Source organism: Eubalaena glacialis, chromosome 11, assembly GCF_028564815.1.
Source record: "Eubalaena glacialis isolate mEubGla1 chromosome 11, mEubGla1.1.hap2.+ XY, whole genome shotgun sequence".
In the NCBI taxonomy this organism is placed as follows: Eukaryota; Metazoa; Chordata; class Mammalia; order Artiodactyla; family Balaenidae; genus Eubalaena; species Eubalaena glacialis.
The window spans coordinates 90,501,729-90,520,368 of record NC_083726.1 but is presented as its reverse complement, the minus strand read 5'-3'; the positions used below and the strand labels follow the sequence as shown (position 1 = coordinate 90,520,368).

The window sequence follows — 18,640 nt, the reverse complement described above, 5'->3', positions numbered from 1 at the left end:
CCACTGACTAGACACATAAAAATGGTTAAAATGGTAAATTTTATGATACATATATTTTACCCCATTTTTTAAAAAAAGCCATAGAAAAATGTTAGTGGTAGAATCTAGGTTGTGGGTATATGGATGTATTCACTATAAAATCTTTTGACTTTGCTGTATGTTTAAAATTTTTAATAATAAAATCTTAGGGGAAAACCCTAGGAAGTCAGCTTGTCTTTTCTCGGCAATGCCTTTCTACCTTACCAGACACCTTTTGAAAGCAGTCAACCAGTTAAGTTTTATTAAAAGTATCTATCATTTGGCCAAAACATCACTTTAGGGTACCCAGGGGTCTCTTTCAGGCAAAGTCTGAAAATTAAAACCCAAAGTAACCCTTAAGTGAGAAGTCATAGGAAATCAACTTTTTAGTTGAGTATCCTGAACAAATATAGACTATTCAAGGTTATACTAAATTATATTTAGGGTGATGTGCACCCATACACTACTGCCAACTTGTTTGTGCCTAGTCACACCTGGTATTTTTTCTGATGACAAGGCAAAGGCTGAGAACTTGAATCTAGTTAGAAAGAGACATGAACTGTGTCAGGAAACCTTAGTTCTGGTTCCATTTCTGCTGTTAATTGGCTGTATATATGGTCTTAGACTTTATCTGCCTGTGCCTGAGTTTCCACATATATAAAAGGAAGAAGCTAAGCAATATGACTTCTCAAGTTTCTTCTATATTCTAAATTTTAAATTGATTAGTAAAAAGTACCTCAGCAATCACCACCTTTCTAAATCTTCAAAACTGTAACCAATGTAATTCAATAACAATTTGGCTATAAGGAGATATATATATATGTATATATATACACACATGTATATATGTTAGATAAACACACACACACACACATACACATAACACACACACACATTCTCTTACCCACACTCAAAGAGATTAAAATATGGCAAATCCTTCATTTAACAAATATTAATTGAGCACCAATTATGTGCTACTCTGTTAACACTAACCTGCAATTCAACAGTTTCACATGTCAGATAGATTCCCTTCTCTCATGAAGTTCATAAGTAGCATTAGAAAAACAAACAAGCAAATAAGTGCTATTATGCAAAGAATTAAAATAAGGGAATTTGAGAGCCTGCATGGCGCAACTAAGGAGACTGTGAGCCACAACTAAGGAGCCTGACTGCCACAACTAAGGAGCCCAGCTGCTGCAACTAAGACCCAGCACAACCAAATAAATAAATAAATATTTTTTTAAAAAATAGGGGAATTTGAAAGAGAGTGACTGGGTTGCTGCTGTAGACCAGGTGGTCAGGGATGGCTAGTGGGAGGAAGTGACATTTGAACCAAGATGCAAATAACAAGAAGGAGCCTTAGCTGTGGAGATTCTATGGGGGTAGGACTCAGGGGAAAGCTATCAGGTGAAGGCAACGGGTAAAGAAGGCCCCAGGGCAGGAAACAAGTTTGGCATGCTGGAGGAAATAAAGAAGAGAGAGTGATAGGAAATAATGCTGCAGTCAGACAGGCGTCAGATCAAGTAGGGCCCTGCCAGTCAGGGTAAGTGATTTGCACTTTATTCTAGGATCACCATATTAGCAGTGGGGAGGATGAATTACAGTAGGGCAAGCACTGAAATATGCGGACCATGATGTAATCCAGGAGAGAAATTTTAGGGGCTTAGACTAGAGAGGTCACAGCTCACTGATCTAACATTCAACAGAAGAGGTGAGCAGCAGTTGTACCAAGAATTATACCCCTGGATAATAAGCTATCTACTCCTGGGACTTCCCTGGTGGTCCAGTGGCTAAGACTCTGTGCTCCCAATGCAGGGGGCCCAGGTTCAATCCTTGGTCAGGGAACTACATCCCACATGCCAGAACTAAGACTTTGCATGCCACAACTAAAAATCCCACGTGCCGCAACTAAAGATCCCACATGACACAACAAAGATCACTGGTGCCTCAACTAAGACCTGACACAGCCAAATAAATTTTAAAATAACAACAGGGACTTCCCTGGTGGCGCAGTGGTTAAGAATCCGCCTGCCAACACAGGGGACATGGGTTTGAGCCCTAGTCCAGGAAGATCCCACATGCTGCGGAGCAACTAAGCCCGTGCGCCACAACTACTGAGCCTGCGCTCTACACCCTGCGAGCCACAACTACTGAGCCCGCATGCCACAACTACTGAAGTCCGCGCGCCTAGAGCCCGTGCTCCACAACAAGAGAAGCCACCGCAATGAGAAGCCCGTGCACCGCAACGAAGAGGAGCCCCCGCTCACCGCAACTAGAGAAAGCCCGTGAGCATCAACGAAGACCCAACACAGCCAAAAACAAATTAATTAATTAATTAAAATAAATAAATTTAAAAATAAACAAAAAAAACCCCCAAAAAATAGTATTAAAAAAAAAAAAGCTATCTACTCCATAGCTATAATAATAACAGCCCTTAGACATTTACTTTGTACCAGGCCTGGTTTAAAAAAAATATGCACACACACACACACATTTTTTGGAAATAATTTGATTTACAAAAATGTTGTAAAAGTAGTACAGAGAGTTCCTGTATACCCAGCTTCCCTTAATGTTAACATCTTACATAACCAAACTAAGACATTCACATTGGTACAACACTATTAATTGAACTACAGACTGATTTCACCAGTTTTTCCACTTACGTTCTTTTTCTGTTCTAGGATCTAATCCAGCAACCCTAATGTACTTGGTTGTCACCTCCTTAGTCTCCTCCAATCCATGATATTTCCTCAGCCTTTTCATGTCTTTATGACTTTGATACTTTTGAAAAGTACTAGTCAACTATTTTGTAGAACGACCCCCAATTTCGATTTTTCTCATGTTTTCTCATAGTTATATTGAGTTTATGCATTTATGGCAGGAATACTGAAGAAGTGATGTTCTCTTCTTGGTGTATCATATCGGGGGTACATTACTAGTTTTGTCTTATTACTAGTGATGTTAACCTTGATCACTTGCTTAAAGAGATGTCTGCTGGGTTTCTCCACTGTAAACTTACTTATTTTTTCCTCTGTAATTAATAAATTCTTGGGGGAGGATACTTTGAGACTATGCAAATATGCTGGTTTCACCTTAGACCCTTCAACCACTAATTTTTCTACTTCATTCTTCTACGTTTATTAATTGGAATGCTTCTGTAAAAAAGAGCTGTCCCATTGCTTTCATCTATTTATTTAATTAGAATAGGCTCTTGGATATTTATTTTATGGGTTATGCTCTGTTACTAATGTTATTTATTTTGTTGCTCAAATTGTTTCAGCTTTGGCCATTTGGAGCTCTTTCAGGCTGGCTCCTATGTCTTTTTTTTTTTTTTTTTTCTATTTTTTGGCCATGCCATGTGGCATGCGGGATCTTAGTTTCCCGACCAGGCATCGAACCCACTCCCCCTGCAATGGAAGCTCGGTGTCTTAACCACTAGACTGCCAGGGATGTCCCTCCTATGTCTTTATTACCTGATCCTATACTTTCTGAGCACTTCCTTACTTTCTGGCCTTACCAAAGATGCACTAAGTTCATCCTATATTTTCCCTTCCTTAGTCCTGGAATCAATCACTTCTCTAGAGAGCCACGGTTCCTTTCATTGGAGAATGGTATTTGGAAACCAATATGTGGGCACTAGTTGTGCTCATTGTTACTGGGGTATTACTACTTCTAGGCCCTCTCAGTGGAAAGAGCTTGGAATTATACCAGTTGACTGCCAACGGTAGGAAACTGGGAGAGATGTTGATGCGAAAGGAGTGATGGAACTGTTCTGTATCATGACTGTGTGTTTATGAAAACATATAGAACTACACACCAAGAGAGAATGAATTTTACTGTATATAAATTTAACCAAAACCCAACACAAAAACCACTAGGATGTGGAGGGAACCCCAAAAGGAATACAAGCTAACAAATAACCCTAACACTATTACAAATGAATAATACAACCACACTGAAGGGACTGGAGAAAAAAAGAACTAAACTAAGTTTTGGAAAACAGTATTTTGACTGGATACTGAAAGGCTAATGACAAAGAAAACTGGAGCTGTGCACAGCACTGAGCTTAGCTAGTAACCTTGCTCCTTACAGGGGCTGGGGTAGCAATTCCGAAAATACACGTTGCACAAATAAGTGAATATGTCGCAGATAACAAGAGCCAGGTGTCTCATAGTTGGAGAAAAAAATTACGAATAAGAGAGAAGGCTAGAATGGTCCCTGTGGTACTGAACTGGAATCAGAGATATCATTATGAATTTGTGGTCTTAAAAAATTAACTGTGTGTATGTGTGTGTAAAAATACATATACACACATATAAATAAATATAGAAACAGAAATAAATATAGATGTATGTGTACTCATGAGTTCATAAACATAGATTTATTTCCAGGCCTATTTTGAGTGCTTTACACTTATTAACTCACTGAATATTTACACCAAAATTTTAAGAGAGACACTATTATTTTACAGGTGAGATAACTGGGAATATAAGGAACTACCCTTGGCTATGGAGCCTAGTGAGTGGCAGAGCTAAAATAGCAACCTTTATAGGCTGGTTCCATAGCCTGAGGTCTTAACCAGCACGCTAGACTGCCTCTTATAAAGTGAAGGGAGTTTACTGAAGCCGGACATCCCTCCCCACAAAAACCAACAACATGAAGCAGATAAAAGTAAATAAGCAGGAAACTGGAAGGAGTGGGGCAGCCTTATGTGACGTCACCATCTCCTAATTAGGTTTCAGAAGTTTGGCCCTGAGGTCACCACTGCAAAGCTTTTGACAATCATCCCCTTAAGGTTATGGCTACTGTGAAATCACTGCAGAACAGATGTGGTTTTATGTTTCCATTAAGAGAGCTGGAGTGCATTTTCCCCTCAAAGTTACAACTATTCATCTCATGCTGACCATCAAAAGGAATCATAAGCCACATGAGGACAACTACATTTCATCTATCAAGGAATAAGGGCATTTAAGATACAAACATAGGAATTGATTCAGATAACAAAATCCAACATTTACTGAACTCTCAGGATGACCCGAGTACTTCCTGAAACTTTTTAGTATAATGGACTAACTAGTTTAATTCTTATGAGCTAGATAACTGTTTTTATCTCTATTTGAGAGAAGGAAAAACTGAGGCAAAGAGAAGTTACAAAAAGTGCCTAGGATCACACAGCTAGTGTGAAGCTAGGATGTGTCACCACTGTACTATGATGCCACTCATAAAAGTTATGCTTTTCACTTGTAAGCCTCTGACAAATCAAATAAACATCGATAGTTATTATTAAAGCACACCACAAAAGAAAAATTTCAAGCGTTATAAATGTTATAACATTCACTTTAGACCCACATATTTTAAAAGCTGACTAAAATGTACCCAAAATGTTTAAAAGAAAAAAGCCTCTGCCTTCCTCATTCAATAAATCTATTTTAGGTATGTTGATGCCTTCTAATGATTTCTAAAGCCAGTAACTGCATGTGATGATTCTCAGATTTGCATTTGCTTCAAAGAAAATCTACCTGTCAGCGATTTTTCTGCTAAGTAACCTGTCATTATTTGCAGATTTTTTGGTTTATATTTGGGGGCAGAAGGAATTTAAGGAGATTAAAAAAAAAAAAAGAACAAAAGAAATTGTAAAATAATTTAGGGCTATTTAAAAATTCTTCTCAGTTGCATTTTGCCTTTGGATTTAATGTCAGGAAAAAACATAATAGTATAAAAGTAAAATAAATAAGATTATAAAAAATGGTTTCTTCAGAATACATAAGCAAAAAATACCATAGCCACAGTTATTTGAGCAATTTAAATGAAAGCCATAAATATTTCAAAGTTATCACCATATGCTAGCACATATATCAAATACCTCATGTCTTGGATAAGAGAGACCCTGAGTGTTGGCAACATAACTCCTGAGTCAGATTTTCTTCTTTCTGGTCCAAGGGCAACTATGTAGAAAAATATCAGCAAAGTATTAGAAAAATAACAGTAAAGACTTAAAAAAACTACATGGTTCACATTCCATAAATAAATACTTTGAAATTATTTTGATGTGAACAAATTTTAAAGACAACAGAAAAGCTCAAATTTGTTTACCTGAATGTTCCTACTTTATTAATACAGTAAACTAGTTATTTTCTTTCTAGTTAATATGGGGCTGTATTTGAAAATTTTAAATGAATCATAAAAGCCCACTTAGCAAATAAGACAATGTGTGCACACTTTAGCCAGAAGGGCCAGTCACTTTCTAAAGTTATCATTCTAATAGCTCCAAATAATTACAGGAAAGTAATGTCTGTAAGTTAACCTACTAAGTACGTGAACTATCTCTGGGCTTGTGAACTACAATCATACAATTCCCCTTTTGAAAGAATGTTTAAAAAGAAAAACCTAAGAGTTTGGATTCTTTAGTCTGATATTAAGTTTCTACTTCAAAGTTCAGAATCCAAACTACAGTATGTTTATCATGCAAAGTGAGTGATCTTAATGGACAGTTAGAAGTATAATGTCTATGAGCCATTCTCCTATGAAGTCTGAAGAGCTAACATTTATAAAAGAAGGAAAGATTATTCTCTTATATAGCAATGGCTAAACAATCAATTATTGGTTAATATGTTGTAGTTGGAGTGCTCAATCTCACTTTAAATGAGATGCTGTGGAGTTTTGTCCCCTTTCTTTATTTCCATTTTCCCACCTGTAAATGAAAAGTAAATTGCAACATCACACTTGGCAAATACATTGATAAAATCAGAATTTAGGATGTGGGTTTTCGTTGTATATTAAACTTGCATTTTCTCAGTTTTTAGATCCATTCTACTTCGGGAGGCTAGAATACAATATCAGAACACATAAATATACGTGAAGCTGGCACTGAAGGAAGATAGGGAACATTTTGGTGGATTAGGATCTGCAAGTTTTTGGCACTTGGTGAAAGAAGCTGGGCTGATACTTGGCAGGTATAAATGAGCACTGATGGGGTTGCCAAGACAAAGAGAATGCGGCCAGACCAACCCAAAGGCAGTCCTTTTGAGGGCCTTCCCTACCAAGCAGGTAACGAATAGGGCATTTGTCTTGGCAGTTTGGGGAGGGAGTTTTCAATGGGTCACTGAAAACACTGGTTCATCTTGATACCCAAGAGGTAACAGACACCGAAGACACTGTTCCAGAGACTTGCAGGGAATGTGCTGGTTGTCTTCCTGTCTGAGACTATCATCACTTAAGTGTGTTAATTAATGAAAGCACACCCCTCTTTTGGGGGAGAAAGGGAAATACCTCAGAGAATGCCTCTACACTCCAGATGAATAGACAGCATGAAAGATGGCCACACACGTAGTAAGAAATGGGTTGAGGGACTTCCCTGGTGGGGCAGTGGTTAAGAATCCGCCTGCCAACGCAGGGGACACGGGTACGATCCCTGGTCCGGGAAGATCTCACATGCTGCGGAGCAACTAAGCTCGTGCACCACAACTACTGAGCCTGCGCTCTAGGGCCCGTGAGCCACAATTACTGAGCCCGTGCGCCCACAACGACTGAAGCCCGCACACCTAGAGCCTGTGCTCCGCAACAAGAGAAGCCACCGCAATGAGAAGCGCACACACAGCAATGAAGAGTAGAGAAAGCCCGCGCATAGCAACGATGACCCAACAGACCAAAAATAGATAAATAAATGAATTAATTAAAAAAAAAATGAAATGGGTTGAGAAGAGAAAAAGAAAAGATCATGAGGCAGGAGAAAGGAGCTGAGACCAAAATCTGGCAACTTGGCCAGAGGAAGACATGACAATACAAGGAATCATGCCTCAGGGAGCAGAGAACAGGTGAGAGACTTAATAAAAGAGGAGTCTGACATTTAAAGAAGCAGTAGCAACCACAATAAGAGCATTCACAGGCCTAACCATGTTCTGGGAATCCTGTTTTGGAATCCTGTATTCTAGCCACCCTTCACTGATCAATATTCCTTAAACATGCAATATACTTTTTCATGTCTCCATGCAATTCGTTAAAGTCTCTGGTTCATCCTTTAGTGATTCTGTATCTTTCTCCTTGTTTATAGCCTATTTATCACTTCAGATTGAGAGCAGTATAGCTTAATGGTTAAGAACATGGCTTTCTCAAGCCCTACAGAGAACTTAATAGTTCGCTGACCTTGGGTTGGTCGTTTAACCCCTCTATGGTCTGTTTCCTCATCTGCAAATTGGGGACAGTCACAATACCTACCATATTCAAATAGATGTAAAGCACTTATAATAGTGCCTGGCATAAAGTAAGTTCTCCAAAAAAAAAAAAAGAAAGAAATTTAGCTTTAATTTTGCCTCTGTGTGAAATCTTTCCTGAATATTCTCTTTCCCCTAGGAACACTGTTGGATAAGTCATTCCCTCTCTCTCATGGGACTTGTAAAACTGAACCTCTATCACAAACTTACCACAGTTTAACACTTCTGTTACTCCTATTAAATTATATGCCTCTTGAGGCTTGGTCATATCCTATTCTGAGACTATCCAGAGGGCCCCTCAATATGCTCAGCAAATACTCACTGAGGAAGATGAGATTATTTAGGGCCAGATGGCAGAAACTTAAATGACAAGTTAGAAATTTACAGAAATCCTAGGGAGGGGAAAGAAATTTTGAAAAGAAATGATATGCTTCTCAGTGCTTTTTAGTTAGTTAACTAGAGTGATAATGTGATGGTATAAGCGCTATAAGGGAGATGAGCTAGAAGTTGTTCCAAAGGCCAGCCTGTGGATGAACTAAGACAGTGGCAGCCAATGAGAACGAAGAGGAGAAATATGCAGTGGACTTAAATGACTGGATTAAGGGTAAGCAAGACTCAAGAGTCACAAACAATATTAAGTATGACTATAAACTGTATTAATATATACTATCCCATAGTTAAAACTTTCCTTAAAATTTTTTAACCTTAACTTTGCAAATGAAGAAACTGAGGCTCAAAAAGGTTAAGAAACCTGCCCAATCATATCCATTAATTAAAAGGGGCAGAGTGTTCTGATGTCATGTCCAGTGGGCTGTTACATTAAGGATGACTTTCTGGCTTATAGTTTGACTGAGAAGAGGGTGCTGATGTCATTAAGTGAAATGGAGAGAAGAAGGGAGAAAGCCTGACCGGGACAGGAGGGAGAGGTGCTAAGATAATGAGTTTGTTTCAGGATGTGTTGAGTTTGAGGTCCCAGTGGGCTATGGACATCTAGGAACTAGGGATGGAGATAGAGATTTATGAAAAATCTGCTAATGGGATAGTTGGATGATAACATCAGATTAACTGTCAACAAAAAAATGCTGAAGTCCTAATGCCCAGTACCTCTACCATAAATGCCTGTTGTTTAAGCCACCCAGTTTATGGTCCTGTATAACGGTAGTCCCAGGAAATTAATACAGTACTTTATTAGTAACTTTGGAGGAAAGTTTAGAAGCCTGTGAACAAAAATGCAGATTAGGAATAAAGGAGTAAGGCCATACTTTTTATCTAGAGATCTAAAATCTAAGAAGTTTCCATGAAGTCTACTCTAGCCAGAAGAGAAATTTATGAACTATTTTAAAATGTGTATTTCTATTAGTATATATATATATATATATATATATATATATATATATATATATAATTTTTTTTTTTTTTTTTTTTTTTTTTTTTTGCCACACTGCATGGCTTGCAGGATCTCAGTTCCCCAACCAGGGATTGAACCTGGGCCACAGCAGGGAAAGCCCTGAATCCTAACCACTAGGCCACCAAGGAACTCTCTCTATTAGTATTTCTTAATTCACTATACTCAAATGCAATAGGCTACTTTCTCCTTCAATATAAACACTCATGGATTTAATACTTAGCCACAGGAATTCCTTTGTATTCTGCCTGAATCAGTGTTACTGCATAGACAGCAAGTTTGTAGAGCACAGATTGCATATTTATTTTTATAGAGCCACCTATAGTCTACGGGCAGGTAAGTAACTAAAGAAAACTTTTGATGAAAGTAAGACGTTTAAAGAGTGACTCCAAATTCTTGGCTAGATCCAGAATAACCGTTTAAAATGGTATTTCCACTCCCTTCTGCATCCTACTCCACCCCCTATGTCTAAGCTGGTCAACATTCTTAAAGGTAGAAACTTTGGGGTGATATGTCAAGAACAGTCCTCTTTCTAGAATCAATGGCATTCTGAGATCTTTTCTCTAAAATAGGACTTTTAACTACTAGGTACAGTGGCTTGGTCAAAATTTGACTAGGTCAAAATTAAGACAGTTTTAAAAGACATGAAGGAAACTTAAATGCATATTACTAAGTGAAAGAAGCCAATCTGAAAAGGCCTCATACTATATGACTTCAACTATATGACATTCTGGATAAGGCAAGACTATGGAGACAGTTAAAAAGATCAGTGGTTGACAGGGGTTAGTTAGAGGAGAGGGAGGGATAAATAGGAGGAACACACCATTATTAGGACCGTGAAGGTACTCTATACGATACCACAATGGTAGATCCATGTCATTAACATGTATTTGTCTAAGCCCACAGTCTGCACGACACACCAAGAGTGAATCCTAATGTAAATAAACTATGGGCTTTGGGTGACTATATGTCAATGTAGGTTCATCAACGGTAAGCAACGTACTACTCTGGTGGAGGATGATGATAATGAGGGAGGCTATGCATGTGTAGGGGCAGAGGCTACAGGGGAAATCTCTGAACCATCTCTTGAATATTGCCATGAATCTAAAACTGCTATAAAAATAAAATCTATTAAAAAAATTTCAAGACAGTCTACCCTGCTATGGTCCTCTTACTAAGACAGATCTTTTCTATTCTTCTGCAACCCTTAAAATGTCTGATTCCTGTTTAGTGCTGCTTCTGAAAGAATAGTAATGATCTATCCTAATCTCATCCTGGCTCGATGCTAATAAGAGCTGTCTTCAAACCCACTGTGAATCTCTAAGGACTTGGAGGATCTTTCCTTAATATGAAGATGCAGACTGTTTACTGCCATTAATTAGGAAGCTAAGTAGTTGGCAAACAAAAAGTATTTTTTGGGGAAACAAACAAACACCCAGATTTAAAATCATTAAAGTCAGTGAACTGCTAATTTCTAAATAATAAGAACACACTGTTTCTCAACAATGAACGATTTTACTTTTAAACTGATTTTTTAAAATACATTTCACACTGTCATCTTTTTAAGTCCTAACTTCGTGGGCTGAATTATCAGAAGTGTTAGAGCAATATTTATCAAATCCACCCGTTCAGACAGACAATAAATTTGATTTCAAAAGCTACACAGCTTACATTAATCCTACTTAGGATCAGTACAATATTTAGCTTATGTTCGTTCTTAGATCTCCAGCCCTTCACTGACACCTGGCAGTGCAGCACAGGGACTGCATGAGGCTTTGACACATTCCATATTTCTGAGCCTTGACTTCAGAGTTTTACTGGTGTCATCACTGACTGACTGAAAGGCCCTGCAAACAGCTGAGTCTCTGGTCTCTAGCTCAACCACCCACAATTTGACAATTCAAAGCCATGAACTTGCTGGTGCTGCCGGGTAGCTGCTCACTTTAACAGCTGGACATTCTCACATGCCTGTTCAGCCCAAGAGTCAAATGCTTCCACCTCCCTGCTTAACTGAGCTTGGCTTTGCAGCATTTCATCCTACAAATGGTTATTTCTTCCTAGGAATTTATTTATTCTAATTAGGTAAACTACCTTGGTTATGGCCTTACGTCTGAAGAGCTAAATCTTCTATGAACGTGGGTAAGTGTTAGAGATAGTTTCAGGGAATATGACAATGCATTTTTACTTTTTCAATAGAAAAATGGACAATGGAGATAGATGGACACTAGAGAATGCTTTTAAACTCTATCTAAATCTTTATAAATATAGTTACATCCTGGGACATCAGAACCTTGACATTCTGTTTAGAGGGGCTCCCAGGCAATATAGTATCAAATTCATATTCCTAGCTGTTTTATTGGATACATTGAAAAACTAGGTTTCCAACAATAAACACCACATTTAGGGTAGTATTGCCCTCTAGGGGCAGTGAGGGGAATGGAAATAGGGTGGTTCAATCATATTTGCAATGTTTTATTTCTTAAGCTGGTGGTTGGCTTATGAGTTTTTAAAAAAATAAAACTTTTTTTTTTTTTTACATTTTTCAATGCCTAAAGTAATCAATAATTTTAGAAAATGTTCCCAAATAGCTGACTCAGTATAAAACATTTTACCTCTACTGGCTTTCCACGGTTACTTCTACTTTTTGTGAAATACATGGTTATTTTACCGTTATTAGCTAATGACTCATGATACTGTAACATGAGGTGTCTTGTTATAAATTGAAGAAGAAATCTGATTTCTGAATATTTTTGAAACGTATATACATGTTTTCTCCCCTGAAAGATTATTAACGATGTGAATAAACTTTTATTTAAGAAAAAAACCAGTATACACCACACCCTAATACTGGTGAGAGTAAGGAATACTACTTGTATGATCTATGATTATAACTCATTAGAAGTTTTCAAATGTTTTCTGATTTGATCAACACTACAGCCTTGGCATGGCTAATGTTATTTTCCCTATCTTGTGGATGAGGAAGCTGAAGATCAGAAAGGTCAAGGGACTTTTCCCAGGTCTCACAGCTAGTACGTAATATTGCTCCTTCTACTTTACCCCGCTTTTGGCAAGATGGGATGAGCGTCAGCTTGAGAGAGGTGGAGACAAAGCCATAGGCACTGACTTTTCACATGGTTCACTGCTGCCAGTGCTGTAGAAACCATCAAGCCAATGAATTCTCACCTGGTGATTCTGCAAGGTGCTCTTGTTTCTCTTCTCTGTCCTGAAACTGAATTAAATGTGACCACAAAGCTGACTTCCCCTGAAAGTACAAGGCATATAAAATTTTTCATTTTATAAGAAATGATTCATCAAAAAATAACTTATCAAAACCATTCACATTGAAATGCCTATTATTTGAAGCTGGGAGACCCAAGCTCATCCATTCCGAGCTGTGTGACATTCTGAGCATCCCACTCCACGTGTAGTGAGGGTCATCCTTTGCCTCACTGACAAGATTGGCAACAGCCTGGGGAAGGGCAGCTAAGCAAAGGGCAGAAGTGCAGGCAAGGAAATTCCCGACTTCAGCTCAGTTGTTACTTAGTTGTATGTAACTAGGGCTGTCTACACTGGCCACACAAGCAAGCATGGAATTAAAAGCTCCAGCAGCACAGAATGTATTTCTCTATGCAAAATATGTTTGGATGTATGCAGTAGCAATGAGGGAAGAAAACTGGGGCAAGAGGAGAAAGAGAAAAGGGGACGAAGAGAGGAAGATGAACAGAAAAAAAAAAAAATAGAAAGGGAAATGAGGGACAAAAGCAAAGAAATCATCTATGTTTCCACCTTGAATGACCAGATAACTTAAAATGGCAAAGAACTGTTAATTCTGGCTAATAGATTTTTTTCTTGGACAGTGATGAAAGCAGATACTTAATGGAATCTACAGGGGATACAGCCTCCGCAATGAATGTGTTGTTTTATCTTTCTTGTTTACCAGAAAAGAGCCCCAAACTGCCTGCTAATCATGGGTTATATTTTCTTTTTCTGGAATTAAAATGCCTGTGGCGTATTTCTAGTCATCCTGTGACAAAGGGACATAACCTTTAATTTTTATAATATCTTTTTCTTTTTGTTACTTTTCTTAACAGAGCTCCTAACTCGCCCTGTCACCAGGGTCTCTTGAGACTGTTACCTGCTTGACCTGCAAGCCATGGCTCCAGATCCTTTCCAGCAGATCACAGAGGCTGGCGATCAGGGTGTTCTCCTCCAAGCCGGTTATGTTTGCTTCCCCATGGCCCAGTTCCACTGCTTCATGTCCCATCTTTTCCACCAACATGCGTTTTGTCTGAAAACATCACACGTGGTCACAAGTGTTAACCCCAGCAGTGAGCCCAAAAGCCATCAAGTCAATTCCTGGATCAGGAGATCTGGGTTCCCCTTCATTATACTTCTAACTGCAGATTTTGAATCACCTTGGGAAAAGTGTCTTAATCTCTGTGGTCAACTAACAAGTAATATTATGTATACTTTTACTATTTTGTCAGAGAAATAGTCACTAAAGAGAGACTCTGATGCTATTTTAAAGTATCCTCATGTAAATGCTTATGTACAACAATTTTCAGATAATTTTAGTAAACTTAAATAACACTGGGGGATTACACCAGGCCTAGAAAATATACTATAGAATCTGAAACCCCATCCTGCCACAACTCACACTTCATCTTAGCATACTAAAGATATTCACACTTAGTTTTGATTACACTTAGGCAAAAACTACAATACTAACAGGCAGCTCTAAATTTTTTCAGAACTGTCTAATTTGTGAGTGAAGCAGACCTCTTTTTTTCCTTCCTCTTTTTCTCTTTCATCTCTTCTCTGCTATGAGTATGTACCAGAAAATGGAAAGGAAATGGAAATCAGTTTCAAAGTAAGTTAAGTTACAGCAGACTTAGCTGCCCTCATAAAATGTAAAGTGAGAGAGAATCTAGTTCCTCTAGGCAAGGACCTTGTCTGTGTGATTCAGCATTGTAAGCTGATGCTAAAATAGTGCATTTACTGAATACAGAGAAGGTACTCAAGAAATGACTGTCAAATAAATGAAGTTATCGGCTAAAATGATGTTCTGAGTTTTGTCAATTTGTATTGCTACCTCTGATAAACACAGATGTCTGAGAGGAGACTCCTGTGTAATATACACAAACCTACAACACAGCTAAGGTCTTCTTCTTTATGGATATATGCACACACATATGAGCACAGATAAGGTTCTACACAGGTGCACACAGAGACATGTATAAACACATACAAAAAAATGTGTTGCCTTTCACATAAGATGACGACATCCCTGACACAACTTCTGACTGGCTTAATATCTGTCATGTTGGAGAGGAAGATAGCAATGGCTGAAAGGTGAGAAAAACCATGCAGGGCTCCCATGTCACTGACTCTGTGGCTAACAGAACCCATGGAGGTTCATGCCCTCAGTAAAGAGCACATGAGGCTTATGCCCCAGTAAAAGTGTCCTTCTAGGGAAGCTACAGGCTCAAGTGGGGGTTGGCTCAGCTCAGCTTCATACATGGACTGAACATGAATGTACACTGTCCTGCATAGTGAGTAATACATACCTTCATTCTACATTCTTTTAATAAGCCTTCTACAAATTTCCAGTTGGTTTGTGCAATCACTGCAGGAGAGAGGTCTGACAATTTGGGTTGCCTCAGGTTTTTTCCTAAACTTCGTGCCTCTTGCATGTATTTCTAAAAATTAAAGAGTATTTTTAATGTATAAACATCAGATATTCTTCTGACCTACTTAACCTTACAAACAAGTGCAGGAACAACAAGATGCAAAAAAAGGCCATAAGTGTATACGTGCAACAACAGTTCAAGGTTTAGCACACTGAAAGGCAGAGGGTATTCATACCCCCTCTACTGTTAGCCCTGTGAAAAGGAGAGTGACAGAAGCCACACCAAGTAAAAACTCATTCAAAATGAGATGGAGTTTCATCTAGTTCAGTCTTTTTATTGGGAATACCCAGGGGTGTGATTAGTCAGGATCATGGCTGGGATGGAAAAATTTGCATGTCTGAATAACAAATCCAAGGTTCTACAGGAACCCAGTGATTCTCAGATCACTGGTTTCCTCCACCTATCTCCCCACAAAACAAGAGCCTTGACATGCTTCTAACCTCTTGGGCAGTGCTGTCCAACCCAACCCTTTGCTCTAATCAAGTCACAACAGTAAAATCAGGAGCTCTGGAAAATGGTTGCAACAAATTTTATGACCTCAGGCATATCTGCTTATTCATAAAATGGGCATAAAACAAGCCCACCTGCCTCACAAGAAAGCTATGAGATCACTTTGAAAAGTATCATGTGCTCCAAATGCAGGAGGAGGCCTCTTGTTTCCAAGACATTTTGCTACATCCCTCCTTTGCCTTGTTCCACAGTCAAAAGCAAGCAGAAATATCATATTATTTTAGGAGACATCGATGGCTCAGAGAGGACCACAGAAACTCAGACCACTGCTCTTGAGCTTTGATTAGTGAACTTCCAGGAAAAAAAAAAAATCACTACACGTAATTAGCGCAGGACAGCTGTTGTCTCTCTTCTTTCTGTGGTACCTGCAAAAGCTCATCCAGATACTTTATGTTTGTATTAGGACCACAGGGCAGAATCTCCAAAAAGTCTAAGGGTCTTAGGTCCATATTTAGAGAGTAATTGCTCTAAATTATACAGTAAAATCAGCAGTTTATTGGAGAGAGAGAGATTGCAAGCCAGCACATCCTCCCACAGATACATATGTGAAGCCTATCTTTTCTATCTTAAGGGGAAATTTGATATTATAAGAAAAAGATGTGTAAAATCCTTTGCATTCTTTAAATAAAAGAGAGTTTGCACATTTAATACATTCCCCTTGGAAGAAAAATAACCTGCTAAATCTAGTACAATTTGTTAAAAATCTCACCAATTAGGGATTCAACGAATCCATTTACCTTCTACTTCTACCAGCCCTCCTGCCGAAAGGCAGCATTAACAAAATAATCTCTTTTCCAGTGTAATTATTTTAAGAACAGATTAAAAAATGAAATGAACTCTGCAAGAATTTAGTTGCTATAACAGTTGTGTATACTTCTTTCTGCTTCAAATCTTTTTTAGAGGGTCAAAGAAAGAGGAAATATTGACAATGAGAGTCAATTATCCCCACTAGGGAAATTAAGTGTAACAAGGTCTAGCAAAACATCCTGAAGGTTAATGTTCAAATAAATAAAAGCAGGAAATGAAAAGTTTCAGAAAAACAAACCTGAGATATAAGACAGGGATCATATATGAGATTATAATACCTGCATTTCCTATCATTTCAGGTTGTACTAATGTTATCTGGAATATTACAAATCAGAGATAAATGGTTGGTAAAAACAAATGTTAACTGTTAAATGTTAAAAGGGTTGTTTCTTCCCCCGCCTCAATTCCTCCATCTTTAGGACTTGTGCAAATGCAGAGAGACCCACTACAACACTCAATTCTCAAGAAGAGTTAAGTATTAAACTTGGCTTAGGAAGAAATACACTGGCTACAAGGAAAGAAGTGAGGTACATGGTCAGGCAAGAGGCTAGGAAGAAGCCGCAGGCATTTTTCTTTTCTCTGAAATATATGCATAATTAGATTTTTAAAAGTCAATAATTGGATTAAAAATTAAGCACTGTTTAAAGTTTATGTTCTATTTTATAAATAACAGCAAGCTAGAATGGGGCTGTCCTTTGAGTGGCCATATTCACCAATCACCCTGCACATACAGGGCAGATGTAGTATTAGCCAACAGTGAACTCCACAGGGCCACATGCAAACTCTCCTTCTGAGCATCTTTGCTGAAACCACAAAATAAGCAACATTCCACAGACATGCACAGAATGGATACAGGGGTGGCTCAAGACTCTTCCTCACAGCAAGAAGTGAGGCTGCCCCTGTATACTACAAAAATAGAGCAGTGCCTTTACAGCAAACAAGTGACGATAAAAATGTGATTTTCTTTGGGGTCGGTGGAAGAAAAGGTGTATTTTAAGATAAAAAACTGAGAAGAAAGAGAAATCTTTCACAAGGAGTGGTTTTATAATAAAGTCGATTTCCCTACAGAGGGAAGCCACCCCAGGTTTCTTCTGAGATTTCTACTATGCTCTTCGTCGTTTTTGTCTAAGCCAAAAGCAAATCAGTAGGAGCTACCCATAAAAATATATCCTATTATTCAGTAAACACTGAAATAACTGCTCTTTAGTACAGGCTTTCTCTGAATTTTCTCATAAACACACTGCCCCTCTAACCAGCATGGAGCTTGTGAAGAGCAGACCACTGTAAAGTTAAGTAAATTTATATTAATATGTCTTTATATTAATATGTCATAATGGGAAAAAATACAACCAGGAGTCCTAATTAACTCTGGCCCTCAGGTGAGCAGCTGTTCAGTGCAACCCAGTGTGCAGGGTTACTGGGAAGGGCACTGGCTTGGAGTAAGGAGGCCTGGCCTGTGGGCCTAGCCCTGACTTTGTGTGTCCATTTGACTTTAGGCAAGCCTCTTGGACTTCAGTTAAATCATGGCAAGTTGGACAAAGTTACCTCAAATGTTCCTCTTAGCACTAAGATTCTATATTGACGATCTGATTTTTCTGACCATATAAAATACAGACCAGGAATAAGGAAGGGTAAATTAAAACACTGTGGAGATAAAACTCGGCAAAAGAAAAGTTGTTTGAAAATGAATCAGTTCTGCACTTTTGCAAAATGCTTAAATAAAAGAAAATTTGAATATTTAATGTATTTCCCCTTTGGAAGAAAAACAATGGTGCTAAATCTAGTCCCCCCTTTCCCCCTCAAAAACACCACTGATAGGGAATTCAAATAATCAGTTTTATCTGCCAATGGTATAGAATTACTCTTGTTAGCACACACCACCATGAAAAGGTACCAATCACAAAAGGAAGTGGAGAGCTAACAGTTCACGTCACAAGGTGATGTGAGGCATTCTAGAGCTATGTGCACTCATACACGTGGATGATTCGAGGAACACCAAA

The 18,640-nt window shown here is 38.4% G+C and overlaps 1 protein-coding gene across 3 annotated transcripts in view; it reads right to left on the bottom strand.

The window, feature by feature from the left end:
- DENND5B (DENN domain containing 5B) overlaps positions 1-18,640 on the bottom strand; it is a 211,341-nt gene that overhangs the window by 29,425 nt on the left and 163,276 nt on the right. For all 3 annotated transcript variants that reach the window (XM_061206351.1, XM_061206353.1, XM_061206352.1), the window contains 4 exons: positions 15,201-15,332; positions 13,769-13,921; positions 12,817-12,895; positions 5,882-5,963 (listed from right to left, as the gene is read on the bottom strand). In XM_061206351.1, coding sequence (XP_061062334.1) covers positions 5,882-5,963; positions 12,817-12,895; positions 13,769-13,921; positions 15,201-15,332 — 446 coding nt within the window. The remainder of the gene's footprint in view (positions 1-5,881; positions 5,964-12,816; positions 12,896-13,768; positions 13,922-15,200; positions 15,333-18,640) is intronic.